At 39.3% G+C, this 16648-nt stretch overlaps 1 protein-coding gene across 8 annotated transcripts in view; it reads left to right on the forward strand.

Annotated features, from left to right (window-relative positions):
• LIMCH1 (LIM and calponin homology domains 1) overlaps positions 1-16648 on the forward strand; it is a 350076-nt gene that overhangs the window by 246706 nt on the left and 86722 nt on the right. For all 8 annotated transcript variants that reach the window (XM_061192222.1, XM_061192217.1, XM_061192215.1 and 5 more), the window contains exons 5-7: positions 2089-2119; positions 4115-4225; positions 10932-11127. In XM_061192222.1, the coding sequence (XP_061048205.1) occupies positions 2089-2119; positions 4115-4225; positions 10932-11127 (338 nt within the window). The remainder of the gene's footprint in view (positions 1-2088; positions 2120-4114; positions 4226-10931; positions 11128-16648) is intronic.

The following is a 16648-nucleotide window of genomic DNA, read 5'->3' on the forward strand; positions in this document are numbered from 1 at the left end:
GCAAGGACGAGCGTGGTGGGAGGGGTGGTCCACAAGTGTTGTAGGTTGTTGAATTTGGCATAATTATGGAGAAAACATTTTTATTTCACTGTATGAATACTTAGAAGCACATAAAGAACTTTATATTAAAAATTATGCCATAAATTCATTTCTGGTACTTAGAAAATCTTTTCTAGTATTAGGGAAGATTGGGGCATGGAATGAGCTATCTGCTTCACAACTTTTCTGTAAGTGATGCTGGTTTAACTTGGCACTGTCCAGGGGACATTTGTAACATATGTAGATTTCATAGCTATGGAAGATGAAAGTAGAACTGCTATATTTTTCTGCTTTCCCCTCTGAAAGTTGAGCCGAACATTAGCAGAGATGGAGAACCCCCTACTGACACCAATTAACAGTGGAAGCAATAGGTAGAGGGGTAGATCCCAAAGAGGAAATTTTGATGCTTTTTGAAATTGTCTTTTGAAAAATACTCTTTAGACTAGCTTTCATTGTGGGTAATTTTTCTTCTTCTTTTTTTTTTGAGAAGTAACTTGAGTAGACTATAAAGAAAGGAAGAGGGAAAACTGCACGTGATTACTCTGTGTGCAATTTCGTGAACTCTACTGTAATGGGTGCCAGACGACCTTGATGGGACATGAAAACATAATCCAGAAGGGCATGCAGCAAGTATCATCCAGCAATTGGATGAAAATGAGGAAAGCATTTGGATTGCTCCCGAGGATGTCTCTGAAAAATGTGGGAGCATTTTCACATAATTGGTTGTTAGGTGGAAGTCATTCAAACAAATATTTTGTGAGCTCCTACTGTGTGCCAAGCGTGATTATTTTTAGAACTGGGTCACAATTTTAGTCAAAAAACAGTCATTGTCAGTGCAGAAAAAGTCTTATGTTCCCTGTTAAGTTGTTTTTCACAAAAATTTCATATCTTCTGTAGATTTTTGTTTGTTTTCATCTGGTTTTGCTGTTGTTACTGTTGTTGTTAAATTTTTTAAAATCCTAGCAAATATCTAAGCAGATAATGACATATCTTTCTTTCTGTTAATAGGGGGGAATATGAAACCATGCTCTTAATCAAATCCAAATTGGACCACTGCTTCTTACAGTCTAAGTCTCTGTGGATGGTTTATCTCCTTAGTATAGACTAGATTAGTATACACTATAGAGTACATTGTTTTCTAGTCCCTCAAGTCTCAATTGACTTAAAATTGTGCATCTATTCATTAATATGTACTTTGGGTCAGAGCATGCAGCAATAAGGTAACTGGGATCTAAATATCTGGAGGAATTCTTGACTAGTTTATATAATAGAATTACATTCTCCCTCCCCAACTCCCCCCCACTGAAGTTCTGTGGAAAAAAGAAATGTAGCATTTATTTTCCTAGTATTTATTTGTTGACATGTTAAAGAAACTTTGAAATAATTTGGGAGAAATTTTTATATTTCACTGTATGAATATGTAGAAAGTACCACCAAGTAGCTTTTTTTGTTTATAGTTTGAGAATAAACATTTATGTATATTTAAGAATGCATGTGTGTATATTTGAACATAGCATTCATATTTTCCTGCTTATGGCTAATTCCCCAGCACTGATCTATGTCCATAGCAGAAAAGAACAAGTATTAGAATAGCATTGCCTCTTTTACATATATTTTCAGGTCTCTTTAATTAAGTAAGGTTTTAGAACTTCTTTAAAAGTACTTGTATAAAGAAGATTTTGGAAGTGCAGTCAGATTTCAATTTGACAGTGATATATAACCAAGGCAAAATTTTACTTTTACAGTTAAGCTTTGATTATACGAATATAAACAGTTGTAGTTTTAAATGGAATTCTTCATTTTCCAGATGTTACAAAGCATTCGTCTTTCCATGGTACACTATGGAACTTTAATCCCACCTTATCCTTCTGTATTTTGTTTTCTAAGTAATTTTATTTAGTACCTGAAATCACTAATCATAGACCTTAAAAATAATATATTCTGCTGATTTCATTATATATGTTAGCTTTCAAATACATCTTAAAGGTGTTGAAGGGAAGATCACAGTGAAGAAACTGATCATATTTTCTTTTCCTTTTTCCAAACTAGGAGCCTTGATTATAGCAGGAAGCTGAAAAATGTAAGTGTTTTAATTTCACTTTCCAAACTTTTTTCCTTCTAACTTTGAGGGTTCAAGTATAAAATTTAGCTCATAAGTTCAATGCCTCTCGAATGCCTTGCTAGAAAGAATCTTTCTTAGAAAACAATTATATGTGCCTCTGATAGAATAATTAATGACTCTGATAGAAATAAAAATGGTAGATTTTACGGGGAGGGGTGGTCTCTTTAATTAGATAAGGGCTCAGTCCAGAAATAAATAAATGAAAGCTTGCACTCCATTTGTAATTTGGTTTTTTAAACACAGAATGATCTGTTTTAGCACTAACATTACTTCCTTGCCATTGGTAGGCACAGATGGGATTATTAAATTAAGCAGTTGGGCAAGTTGTTTTGGGGAAAGGATTAGCATAATATAAATAGTGTTGACTGTTGTGGGCCTTTACCTTTTGTGGTTTTTTTCCTATTAATCTTTTGAGTTTTTATTAGTACCTTCCAAAATCAACTTTTTAAAGTTAGATCTTATTTTCCAAGGCAAGTATGTTACTGCTCTTTTATTTTAAGTTTAAATTGAAGAATGTAAGAAATGACCTTCTGTATATAAAATTTTAAAATTGGCTGTGACCCTCACCTTTTAAAGAAATTTTCAGGGTGCTATTTTATTTGATTGACATTCTCATTCTTATCTTCTTTTTCTTCCTCTATAAAACCAGGGATATTTGACATTTTTCATCATACAATTTTAAACAGAAACCCCATAATCTAAAACACAACACAGTTCTATCTTCCGTTTTCCTATTACACTTTTCAAGAGAGCCTCATACTCTTAGCACACATTAGTTATTTTATGGCTCTAGTTCATGTCCTGACATTCACAATTGTCTGTTCTCTGGAAAGTTATTTGTAAGCAATCAGTTAAAAAAGAATTTCTGGAAGTTTTGAAGTATTCCTAAAGTAACATTTTCCCACAGAGGTAGAAAACCAAGTCACATCCTAGCAATGATGCACATAACCATATCTTGGGCCTGTTGCCATCCGGAAGCATGTATACATATCACATTGTCCAAAGCATTTTCTGGCCTAGCAAGTAGAGGGAGGTACGATAAATACTTCCCAGCCTAGTTGAAGCAATAAGACCAAATGTGAAAACAAAATAATAGTCTTAGCTTTTCCATAGGCTTCAGATCCCAGTAATTCAATTTTAAGGAGCTCATCTTCAGCTGACCCCTGCTGGGTTCTATGGGAAAGTCAATGTAAAGAGCCTTTGCTTTTGCGGACAGTTTCTTTGGAAAGACAGAACAAAATTAACTTAGGACTGTAGCTTCAGACCAGTGAATATTCATAGACATTCTTAAACATCCAAGGTTGTTAATTGGCTGTAGTCTTGTCCAGGCTAAAAATTTCCCATCTCAGATTAATAGGAATCTAACTGTACCCCAGAGCTAGGTCTCTGCAGATTGCATTCTTCATTACATTGCTGTCTTCTGACTTTAATTAGATATATTTTGTTGATCTTGTGCTGGAAACCACTAATTAACCTTTATCGCTCCTTTGAAAAATTTTTGCCAGTGGTCTTAGCAGAACCTCTGTGCCAACAAGTAGAAATTATGGGCCTTTAAAAGCACCTCTCTCAAAAGGGATTGACAACCTGTTTCATTGCTGGTCTGGGGAAAGACTCCAGAGTTTCTGAAAAATTTTGCTTCCTGGTTTTGAAACCTTCATGACATGAAAATAATTTTGGAGGATTTATTTTTCCTTCTTGCTGTCTTATAGATCACATTCTCACAACCAAATTCTTCCTAAAACTGGAGTCTTATTTTAACTACTGAATTGTGTTTGTGTTGACCGATGCAACATTGGGTTCTTATTAAAATGATTTTACCTAGAATGGATACCTCATGGATGGTGGTTTTTGTAAATTAATGTTGCACATTCTCTCCTCCTGCTTTCCTGTTAGGGGAGCATTATTGATTCCTTAGTTTAAAAGTAATTCTTTGCGCGTGGTTCTCTTTCCCAGGTACTAGTGACCATTTACTGGCTGGGCAAAGCAGCAAATAGCTGTGCATCTTACAGTGGGACAACGCTAAACCTGAAGGAGTTCGAAGGCTTGCTGGCTCAGATGAGAAAGGTAACTTGACTTTTCTTCTTCATCCCATGATGTTCAGACAAGGTGGGAAAGCAACACATTTGCTTGTTTTTAAGATCTTTACAGTTTCACGTGGTAAAATTGCAGAGGCCAAAGATGTCATGCACTCAAGGAAATGACCGCTTGTCTTACCAATGACATCTTTGCCTCATACACCCACGCCTACCTGAACTTTTATTCCCTTCTGAGAATGGGAGATCTGAGCTTTATCCAATTTTAATTCCAAAAGAGAAAGTTCAATCCGTCAGTATATGACTTTAGATACCAAAGAGCTCAGTGCTTATTTTCTTGGGGGAATAATGCCTGAATTAAACAATACAGCATTATACAAAAATGAAGACTTGCTCTGCACTTTCATCCTAAAGGTTATTTTGCTTACCCCTCAGGGCCTTGGTGTGGGTGAAGTAACATTAGCCAAGTTCTTGCCTGGGTATCCACTCTGGATGGCCTCAGAAAAACTAGAAGCATTCTCTTCAAAGATGCATATTTTATGACCATTGCATTTGAATGACCTGGAAATTTGGAAAACATGTTTTGTAATAGTCAAAGCTTTATTTGTGTATTTAATTATGGGAAAGACTGACCTAAGGTAGGAATTTGTCCAAGAAACAGTGCAGTGTTTTGTGTGTGGCTGCCTATGTGTTCCTTTTTAGGATTCAGCAGTGTACATTAGCTCACCCAAAGTACTAGCATACAGTATTCCCCGGGAGCAGCCTCACCCAACAGGCCTTAGTGAATAGGTGAGGCTCATTTGTAATCAGTAGCATCCATGGGTTTTGGATAAGACCCATAGTGCAGCATATATAATTAAGGCCTTCTTCCTCTTTTCTCTAACATGCAAATTAAATGCACCAATGAGACCTCGTTGAGAGACATTCTGTATTTTACAGATTTTCTTTTAATACTGAAAGCAAGAATTTGCTCCAACTCTCTAATGATTTATTCTTCTTTTCTTAAAGCTAATAGTTCTAATAATTCTTTGCATTTGGCTAGAACCAGGCCGGCTCATATATGTATAAATGGACAAAGCTTTCATATTGGTCATAACACATATAAACAAAGTCCCTGAAGCTAAATTCCTTGAAAAATAAAATAAACACACCACTCAGTCAAACCCAACACATTGTTTCTTAGTCTTAACTCTTATTTGTCCTTTAATCTTTCATCTCTCTCAATAAAAGATACTTAGGGAAAATACAAAGGTAAGTTTCAGTCTGGATTTGTGAAATCTAAATGTTTGTTGGTCTTATGTTAAATTTGGACTTGGATAATGATAGATGGATTATCTGTTTTAAACTATTTAAAAGCTCTGCCTCATAGTTTCCCTGCTGATTTCTCTTGGAATCTGATTTCTTCTCATTATTGATGTTTCTTATCACTAGTCCAGCTTCTCTATAATCTGAGCAGCTATTGGTCTCTGCAGCTCTCCTAACTTCCCTTTGTAGTGAGACAGTTGGTTACTAACAACTGCCTTGAAATGACCTGTTGTTGTGAACAGCTGTTATTTTTTTTAATGAATATAGATGACATCACAGGACATGAGGGAGTAGTTAGTATCACTGGCCAAAGCCTGACTTAACCAAAAATGGCCAGCTGTGGTGCTCCCATGTCTCTATATAAAGAGAGTAATTGACCTGAATTTCACAGGTCTATCCAATGCCTGAAAATATTAGATTTATCTAAAGTGTATACTATCTCATTTTATCAATTAAGATTGAGTTTAACTGGGAAATGCAGACAACTCTGCCAGTGGCTTAAATAAGATAGAGTTTTATATCAAACTCATATAAGGTCTGGACATGAGCAGTCCAGGGCTAGTGTGAGGGTCCCGTGACCATCAAGGGCTCAGGCTCCTTCTGTCTTTTTACTCTACTGTCCTCAACTCATGGCCACTCACCTCCTGGTCCAAGATGGCTGCACAAGCTTTAGGCTTCACATCCACCTTTGAGCCGGGAGAAAGGAGGGCTGAGGAGAAGAAAGGCCTATGCCTTCCTTTAAACACACTTCTGGGAAGTCATGCACTATACTTCTGCTCACATCCTATTGACTTGAACTTGGTCACGTATCCATACCTACCTGCAAGGAAAGACTTGGGAAAGTAGATTTTATTTCATTTAAAAACTGTGTGAATTTTCACTGGAGAAGAAATGGAAAACAGGTATTGAGAGACAACTGGAATCTCTTCTGCACATATACAGGCTGAAATAAATTTGAAATGAAAAGCTTTTCTTTCACAAAGGAGGCTAGCCCGAAATTTTTTTATATTCATTTTTTTTCTAGTGGGAGAAATGTGCATAAAAATGATTAACTGTGGTACAACTTGTTAAGTTCTGTAGTGCATGGAACACATGTAGAACCCTTAACATAAGCATCGGACACATAGTAGATGTTCGTAGTAGGTTGCTATTGCTATAGACAAAAAAGGTCTCTGAAAGCATCATGACAATGGCCTTTCACTGGGCCTGGATACGTCAGAGAAAGTCTCCCAAAGGAAGGGACACTTAAGCTGAACCAAGGGCAATTACTACGAGAATAGTGAGATTAAAGGGAATACTGTAGGGACGAGGGTGGCCCTAGAGATCTCAGGGCCTGCAACTAGAAAGTCAGCATTCTAGGTTCTTCCTCTCTCTTTCTTTCACTCTTCTCTTCCGGTCTCTTCTTGAATTTATCCTCTCCTCCAGTAGGCAAACACTCTCTCATAGCAGAGAGCATGGCCAACAGCATCCCCGGGATTATCTGCTCCTAGCTCCTTGCCCAGAAGGCAAGGAATTCTTCTCCCTGGCCCCAGCTTTAAAATTCCTAGGGTGTACTCTGGTCCAGTGTGGGTCCTATCCCTGAACCAGTCAGTGTGACCAGGGACAGGGGATACCATGATTGGCCTAAGCCACTACTGTCTCAGAAGGTGAGGGGTGCTATCAGAACAAGGGGATAAAGAGTGGGGCGCTTGATGGGCAAACAAGTACAAGACCTTGGCCTAGAGCAGCAGCCATCATCAACTTCTCTTCCCTTAACCTGCTTTATTTTTTCATGATACTTACCATTCAACTTTGTATTCAATTTATGGGTTTTTCTGTTTGTTTTTTGCCTTCCCTGCTAGAGCATAAGGCCCATGAGGAGAGGGAATTTATCGAATTTGCATAACATTGTGTCCCCAGCACTGAGACAGTGCTTGGCACATAGACGATGTTCAGTCAGTATCTGTGGAATGAATTGCTTCACCAACCAGAGTGTGGTGGGTGGAGATGGCTCATCAGGCTGGAAAAGTAGAACCTAACACACTGCAGAATAGGATTTAGCCACCTTATAAATCACAAAGGAAGCAGAAAATAGTGAGTGGTAAAACAGAGGCATCTGGAGTTTCTCAGATACCATAAGTCAGTCACCAACTGTAGCTGGTTCTCATTATCTCTGACAAAGGAGGATAAGAAGAGGACAGATGAGTAAAATAATCCAAAAATATTGTGGAAGCTAGTAATTCACACCCCATTCATTAACACACTTTTACTAGAACAACCAGCAATTAGCACAATGGACAGATTTGAGTCTTATCCCCTTTCCCTGGAGTGCTCTCTGTAGAAGACAGAATGCCACTACTGGGCATCTAGATGGAAAGCGTAGACGACGTAATAGACCCCGAGTACAGAACATTTAGACTGTGGTAGCCTTCGTGTTGGTTTATATCTTCTAATCCCTCTCCCAAAGCTTACCTTTGGGTGACTTGATGGAATCCAATAAAATTGTTCATCCCGCGGATGTCCAAATCTTTATTCTGGCTAAAGAGCCAGCCTCTTGCTTCACCCTGAGGTTTCTAAGGGACCAGCTTGGCCAAGGATGGCCACAGGTGGCCTGGTTTTCACTTGTCAAACTGACCCTGCCATTCAGCTTCCAGCTCTCACTTGACCCAAGGTTTAATTCTTGGCTTTCTACAGAGTCATGAACAGAACGGCCTTTTTGTTTTTCTTTCCCATAACTGGCTGTGAGAAAGCAGCTGAAGCTCCAAGAAGCATGTCCACTCTCTCTTTTTTCCTTTCTGTTCTCCTGTGGTTTGTAGGGTAGGGTCGGGGAGACATTTGGGTGTTTGGAGAAACTTGCCTGATATTATTTTCTTGAAAATCCAGTTTTGTAATTCTGTGCCAAGTAGCTTGTAAAATTGTGTCATTTCTAGATGTTACCAGTGGCTCAACTTCCTGAGTGTCTGCCCTCCCTGATGGGAAATTGGGCCCAAGGCATCTAGTTATGGGATATAAATGGAGAAGGAGATAGAGGAGTATCAGTGTGTATATAAGATTATGTCCTTAACTGCATTTATAAATTTTCTATGATTTATATATTGACATTTACATGCCAAATGAATACATAGTAGTGATTATAACACAGCTAACATTTTTCGAGCACTTATGCGTCAGGCGTTTTTCTGAATGCTTTCCGTATAGTAATACATTTAACCTTCCCAGCAATACTATGAGATAAATATTATTAGCTCCATTTTACAGATGAGAAAACTGAAATTGGGCAAGGTAAAATAACTTGCCCAAGGTCAGACAGCTGACAAAGGGTGGAGCCAGGATTTAAACTGTCAGCTGAGCTTCCAAGACCATGCTTTTAACCTACTCTAAACTATCTCTCTTTTGCAGCATGTATAGGTTGGTGATCTAGGCATAAACAGTGTTTAACGAAGGGACATTATCCAGGTTAGTGTCATCCACAGAGTAAGCAGGCAGTAAGTGTCCAGCCGCTGGGAGAGGTGATGCTGATGTTGACAGCTGTAACTATACCAAAGTTCATCAAATGTCAGGTTTTACCATTTGGTAGTTGAAGACAGAGTTCTGTGTTAGAATCACAGCTTTGCTGATTACTGTGTGACCTGAGTCAATTTACTCAACCTCTCTGATTCTTTTCTCCTCTATAAAATAGGGGCAATGCTAACCCCATCATTGGGGAGCAGGTTGTGAGGATTAAAGAATAGAGCATAGAGAAAGCATCAAGCATAGCCCCAGACACATAGTAAGTGTTCAATAACATTAGCCATTTAGCCTATTCTCAGTGGATAAATAATCCAAGATAATTACTTGCATTTCCAAAGAAATTAAATATAAAACCATATCCAATTTAGACGTATACTTTTCAGTTAGTCATGAATTCTTTTTCCTGCTAGTCAGGCCTGGCTTTTGTACAAGTCCTGGTTAATTTTGACCTAAGAGTAAACTAAAATACCTTAATTTCCATAACTGGAATTTCTGCCTTCCTCGGGAGGGTCATGTCATCTGTACTCACCCAGGCTGTTTGACAACCTGTTCTTCAGGGGCACTAATCAGGTCCTCGGTGTGGCTGCAGCAGGGTACCCCCCTCAACCCTGCCCTTCCCCTTTTTCCCACTCCTTCTCCTGATGCAAGACCACTGTGCGTGCCTTGTGAATTACAGCCGCTCTGTCCCCCCAAAGGGCCCCCTGCTGGGGAGTGTGTCAGAGGATCTGGTTATAATTGATAGAAGCAGCTGGCAAAGGCACTTCCTAAAAGGCTTTGGCTCCGGCGAGCATGTTAGTCAGTGTAGACAGTTTCCAAAATTGCTACCACGGAGAATATTTATTTATTTTTTCTTTTCTATGGGGAATGGGGAGGGGACCTGCCTGAGCATCCCAGGAAATCTGCAGTGGGACCTTCCAGTCTTTGTGGATGTCATTCACAGCCCTGATTTTAAGCAACAGTCTGGGAGAGATTAAATTGAGGTTTATCTTTGAGTGACCGGAGTTATTTCTGTTTTCGTCAGCTTGGACTCTTGTAATTAATGCTAAGACACTGGCGGGAACAAGGCTTTTATTATAATTCGAGGGTGAGGATGGCTTTGACTGACCTTTCTTCTGCTGGAGTTTCAGTGTTTTAGTATGTGCTGCTTGCGCTGGAAAGAATTTATAATCACAGGCTGTCAAAGACAGCCATTGTTCTCACTGCTCTGAACATGTGGGTCAGCCACAAGTGCTTTCAGCTCCCCCAGTGCCAAGAGCTGGCCGAGCGCGAGAGCATGCCTGGATTCTTCCGAGGCATCAGGAAAATCATTTTGCATATTTTTCACTGCTTTTTTTTTTTTTTTTTTTAATTTTTTGCCCCTGAAAGACAGCTCCCTTTCAGAGCAGGAATTTCCCTTCAAGGTAGCAGAAGATGGAAGTATGCTGCTCCAGGATTTTACGGAACTGATTCTGCTGCAAAAACAAATGCTGTGTGCATTAGCCAGACAGCATAAACAGAAGCAGTTGTGCAGCTAAACTAGGGGCTGGGTCCCAGAACAGACATGCAGTTATGGATCCTGAAAGATGGGTCAAGGTTAAGGTTTTAGTTTCTCATTTTTGTTTTTATCTGCCATTATATTCTTGTGAATCCAAACTTGATGATTTTTTATTCTCAGTTCCTTGGACTTTTTTTCCCCAACATTGTGGAGTACGAGATGCTTGGGGATTTTTTTTTTTTTTAATATGTGTGATTTTCTGATTGAAAAAGTTGCAGCAGGGAGGGGTTAAAGAATGAAGTGTTGTGTAGATGATAATCAATTTGATAACTGGTTGCCGTAGCCTTTCCAGATTGATTCTATATGCAGGATTTTTTTGGAGACCACTGGAGACTGATTTTCCTGATATTCGTAGCCTCTATGTCTGTTGCTGTGATGTCTGTAATCCTTTCGTTTTCTTCTTGAACAGGAGACTGATGACGTTGAGAGCCCTAAACGTAGTATTCGAGACAGTGGCTACATCGACTGCTGGGATTCTGAGCGCAGCGACTCCCTCTCTCCCCCTCGACACGGCAGAGATGATTCCTTCGATAGCCTGGATTCCTTCGGCTCCCGTTCCCGGCAGACACCTTCGCCAGATGTAGTCCTCAGGGGAAGCAGTGATGGTAGGTTGGAGCCTTAATAAACTGCACATCTTAGAATCAAACATTAACAAGGGCCGCCTTGTCACCGGCCGAGGGACTGGCCCTAGGAAGGTAGACTCCATATCCACCTTGCTGGAATCTGGTAACTCTAAACTGGTAGGGAAAAAAATCTCTTAATGTTGTTTTTCGTGGTCCTTAGAATTTTGGTTGGCTTTACCAGCAGCTGGTTTGAACACTGCCTCAGTGAGCGTATCTTCTGTTGGAAAATGTGTTACATCGTTCCTCCCTGGGTCTCAGTAAATCAAGACGCTGTGCAGACCATTAGCTCATAAAGTGTGCCGAAGGTTTATATGCTCCAGGTACGAGGAAGGGAAATGTTTGAGTGAGTACCACACCGTGTAAGTGAAAATAGATCAACTTCCAGCAAACTGGAAACACACTGCACACACTTATGAAAGCTCTGAAGCTTGGGATTGTGAAACCGTAATTGGCACAGTTTGGGCAATGCTTTTGATACCTGACCATTGACTAGAGCAATGCAGGTGGCCATTAATGTATAGAACACAACCCAGACTGCCTGTTTCTTCTGAGGCTGGGTTTGATTTAAATCCCATGCATTTTATGTCACCTGAAAGGAATGATCATTTTTCTTTACAAAAATGTATGGTCATGCAACCTGATGTAAATTTAACACATATTTTCCAAGAGCTGTTTACCTTACTTGTCCTGCACCTTTGTGCTTTTAGGAAGGGAAGATAGATTGGCTCTGCATGTATAAACTTGCAGAAAGACGCTAAGGCTGGTGGGGAATTTTTTTATTTGTGTCTGTTTCTTTTTCATGTATTGCTTGACTGAAGCTAATGTGTCTAGAGACTTTAAGTCTTCTGTCTGAGATGAAAATTATCTTTTATAGCTAAAAGATCCCTTTCAGCTATAAAATTCTATGTTACCAAAATACTTGGGTATTTAACATGCCCAGGTCCTGAGTTCATTACTCGACCCCTGGTATCTCATTTAATCCTCAGCACATATTACAAGATACGCAGTATCTGACTTAGTCCTCTCACAGGGCTGTGAAACATTCCTTAGTCATATTTTACAGATGAATCTTAGAGAGGTTAAGTAATCATCCTAACATTGTTTTTTTTTTTTTAAGTAATTTTTATTTATTTATTTATTTTGGCTGCGTTGGGTCTTCGTTGCTGTGTGCAGGCTTTCTCTAGTTGCGGCGAGCGGGCTTCTCATTGCTGTGGCTTCTCTTGTTGTGTCACACGGGCTCAGTAGTTGTGGCGCATGGGCTTAGTTGCTCCACAGCATGTGGGATCTGCCCGGGCCAGGGCTCGAACCTGTGTCCCCTGCATTGGCAGGTGGATTCTTAACCACTGCTCTACCAGGAAAGTCCCCTAACATTGTTTTTAAGTGCCCTAAATCCCTGTAAGTAGTGTAACGATGTTAGCCTCAAGAAGCGTGAGTCCAAAACTTATACCCTAAAGCTTAATTTACCCACACTTCTTTCTGTTTGCCTAATAGATTTTTCAAATTCTAGCATGACTGAACTAATGCTTTTGTTTAGTACTTAAACTTTCCAACAAATAGATTAGCCTCAGGGCCACATCGTATGTGACTCCTAAAGAATTCCATGGTGCATTGTGAACTGCTTGAAAAACATTTCTAAAAATTTACATGACATCTTAAGTCCCACCCACAGTATTAGAAGTTACAATACCAACTGCATGATCTAATTGAGCTTTAACATAACTGAAAAGGAGATTTACTTTTATGAAACATATTTTAACCAAACTATTTCATCCATATTATTTTGATTGTTTTAAAAATTTATTATTGTCTCATCCTAGTTTTTAATAACTGGTAATGCAGATCCTTTATTTATTCTCTCACCAGCTTCAAGGTTCAGAGTTTATAATGAGCCACATCTTGAAGGGATTTGAGATGGTAATTACTAATATTGTACTAATATGTGCTGAGGCACAATTTCGTTTGCAGCAGTTAAGATTGATAAGCCAGAGTCTTTTCATAAAAGTTTTTCCCATGTAAAGAAAAACATGAAATTGAGCTTCACAAAACACCATCCATGAAAGAGCATCTTAACACACAGATTTCACCAATCAGCCTGATACCTTCAGGATTATGTTCTTGTAAACTAATCAAGACCTAATGAGGTTTTAAAGAAAAACAACACTTTTTTAATCTGCCTTAAAAAAATGTGGTATAATTTTATCCAAATAGATGTTGTATTTCATTAGATTTTATGGTATATTTTTTAGGTGATGATAATCAAGAAGATTGCTAGTCCTAATAAGCACTTCCAAATTTAGAAGAACATTTTAATTCTTGAAAACTTATTTCCTAGGACTCACAATCAATTAGGGAAAGTCTTACCATGAAATTCTCCAACTCCATATTGGGTCAATAGAGAGAGTTTTCATTTTATTATTACTGAGGTCCACTGACCCATTCAGTAGGGATGATCAAGAGCCACACTCGTAAGAGGTGCCATGATTCCATGGGTTGGACACGAGAGCCACCTGGTAAGGAGGCTATGGATCTCCAGGGTCAATTCAGCCAATCTGTCTTGCTAAATAGGTGCCCAGCTCCTCCCTCACCCTCACTGGCATGCCTTCTGAAGCCACTAATAAGCTTCCCTGAACAGGAAATACACAACCTTCCACTCAGGTGCTTTTAAAATTAAGAACATATTTTATAAACATAATGCATATTGTTAAATAAATATTCTTATCTTTTATAGAAAAGATGAGTTAAGGGAGAGAAATAAGGAATGAGAGAAATTGGAGTGTTAGAGGAGATGAAAAAGCAATGGGTTGGCAGGGTGTATGGTAAAGATACATAAAAAAAAGATAGACCCCTAGTTGCTGGAAGGGAGAGAAATGTAGCCCTGGTGTAAAGGAAGGATCAGACTTTGATAAAAGGATGTCATCATCATCACGTGCAATGTTGGGCATAGATGGAGATGCCACCGTAGTACATTTTCATGTTTTCAGGATGAAGTCAAGTCAAAATCTTTTGAAGTCTTGGCCTGAGATAAGAGGAGTTCTAACACTTACGGAAAGTATACCTCACCAGCCACTATCTGGGTGCTTTACATCTCTTGTAATCCTCATGACAACCTACGAGAGTTGTATTATCACCTCCTTATTTCCAGTGAGGACCCTGAGGTACAGAGGGCTTAAATTTCCCAGTCACACAGCTAGTAGATGATGGAGCTGAAATTAGACCCTGGTCTCTAGGTCCAGAAGGTTATGCTTCTTTCAACTGAGCCACTCTGCCTCAGGGCATTTGCAAATTAACTTTTCTTTCTTTTTTTTTTTTTTAAGTAACTGGTACTTTTCTTTCTTTTTTTTTTTTTTAAATTAATTAATTAATTAATTAATTTTTGGCTCTGTTGGGTCTTCGTTTCTGTGCGAGGGCTTTCTCTAGTTGTGGCAAGCGGGGGCCACTCTTCATTGCGGTGCGCGGGCCTCTCACTATCGCGGCCTCTCTTGTTGCGGAGCACAGGCTCCAGACGCGCAGGCTCAGTAGTTGTGGCTCATGGGCTTAGTTGCTCCACGGCACGTGGGATCTTCCCAGACCAGGGCTCGAACCCGTGTCCCCTGCATTGGCAGGCAGATTCTCAACCACTGCGCCACCAGGGAAGCCCAAATTAACTTTTCTTGAAGTGCCTGTTGAAGACATTCATCAAAGAGTAATTGGGAAAAAAAAAAAAGATTATCTGTTTATGTGTTAAACAACCTATTTTGAGACTTTCTCTCAGTATATTATGGTTAATATGTTTTTAGATATTGTACCAAAATAAGTTTCATAGATTACAGGATTTTAGAACGGAGGGAAACAAGACAATTCTAATCCATGCTAAGCCTTCATAGTTGATTGAAGAATCATTTTCTTTCATTCATTTATTCAGCAAAATACAGTTCTTCCCCTAGTCAGGTTGCTTTAAGCAAAGGACATTTTTCCAAGAGAAGTGTGTTGCAGAGGAAGGAACTATTTATTCTCTACTTGTGCCCAAAGTTAGGAAACTGCAACAGTGCACATCATGATGATGACATCCTTTTATCAAAGTCTGATCCTTCCTTTCCCCAGGGCTATGCTTCTCTCCCTTCCAGCAACTAGGGGTCTTTCTTGGGCTGGAATCTGGAGAACAGAAACTGGAGTCTCGAGCTGTTACTTACCAGCCATGGAGAAAGGGCTCTTTGGGTATCTCTGGGCCTCTGTTTCCACCACTGTAAAATGGGGATAATATCAAATAGGGAAACAAATCCAAGTGCTTAGCAAGTTAAGGTAGTAATAGTGTTTGTTATAAAGCATTCGCAGGGGGCTCTAAATATTTTATTATGATGCTGAGACAGATAGACTTGATAAAAGACAGGGTGAGAAGGGAGCTAAGTTATGAATCAAAAACCAACAAGTAATGAAATGGTCAAAACTTCAGAAGGGAGGCTGAAAGCAAGTGGCATGAATAATTCATAAACTGAATATTTCATCTGCAGCAATGAACAACTTGTTTATGGTCAATGCTTTAACTTTCACCATTTTTTAAAAGCCATTAAATCATTTTATCTCTGGGGCAAGTCATTTCATTCCTATTTTTACAGAAAAAGGACAGGCAAGTGTGTTAGAGGCAAGCCTAGGAGCCCACAGGTCATCAGTGGCAGATCCGGAACTATTATGGCATAAAGAGTAGTCAGTGTTTGCTAAGCACTTACTCGGGGCCAAGTACTGTACCCAAGAGTTTTACATGTATCTGATCCTCCCAGCAGCGCTATGAAGTAGGTGATATTATTATCCTCACTTTATAGATTGGGAAACTGAGGCTTGGAGTGGTGAAGTGACAAATGACAAAGTAAAAAACTAATGAGTGCCAGAGCTCAAAATGAAGTGGATCTGATTTAACCCCCTGCACTACCCAATCTGCTAGGCTGCCACATCACTCGACTCTTAGTATAAGGTTCTTTTCACAAGGGTAAAGAGGTCAGTTTCTATTTGCTATCAGTGGAGTTGAAGAACCTTTTCATAATGCTCTCAGTGATTAAGAGTTTTCAACCAGCATTCAAATGGCGGCTGCCTGTCACAGTAGTGTGTGTTTTCATGACAATTTCACTCTAATGGATCTTAGAAATCTGGTGAGATGAGACTCAGGAAACAAGGATTCAATATAATCATGGGGGCTATTGACCAACAAAAGACTGATGTTGGTAACATTGAATTCCTTTGTGTTGTGTAAAACACTGTTTAAGCCAAACTAATTCATTGATTCATCTGATCATTTGCGGATACCCACTGTGCGCAAAGACACTGTGATAAGTACTGTGAAGGATATAAAGCCCTTATTTTCAAAATACAAGGTAGAAAGCATAATGTATCAGAAGAGAAATAGATCTTCGGGCCATAGTGTTCATAGGAAGCAAAGATTGCCTCCAGCTATGGGTACCAGGAAGGGCTCTGAGGTAGGGGAATATGCTTATTATAACTCAAGCTATTTCCTGGAAGGCAAACCCTTGGTATA

The sequence above is a fragment of the Eubalaena glacialis genome, chromosome 5 (assembly GCF_028564815.1).
Source record: "Eubalaena glacialis isolate mEubGla1 chromosome 5, mEubGla1.1.hap2.+ XY, whole genome shotgun sequence".
In the NCBI taxonomy this organism is placed as follows: Eukaryota; Metazoa; Chordata; class Mammalia; order Artiodactyla; family Balaenidae; genus Eubalaena; species Eubalaena glacialis.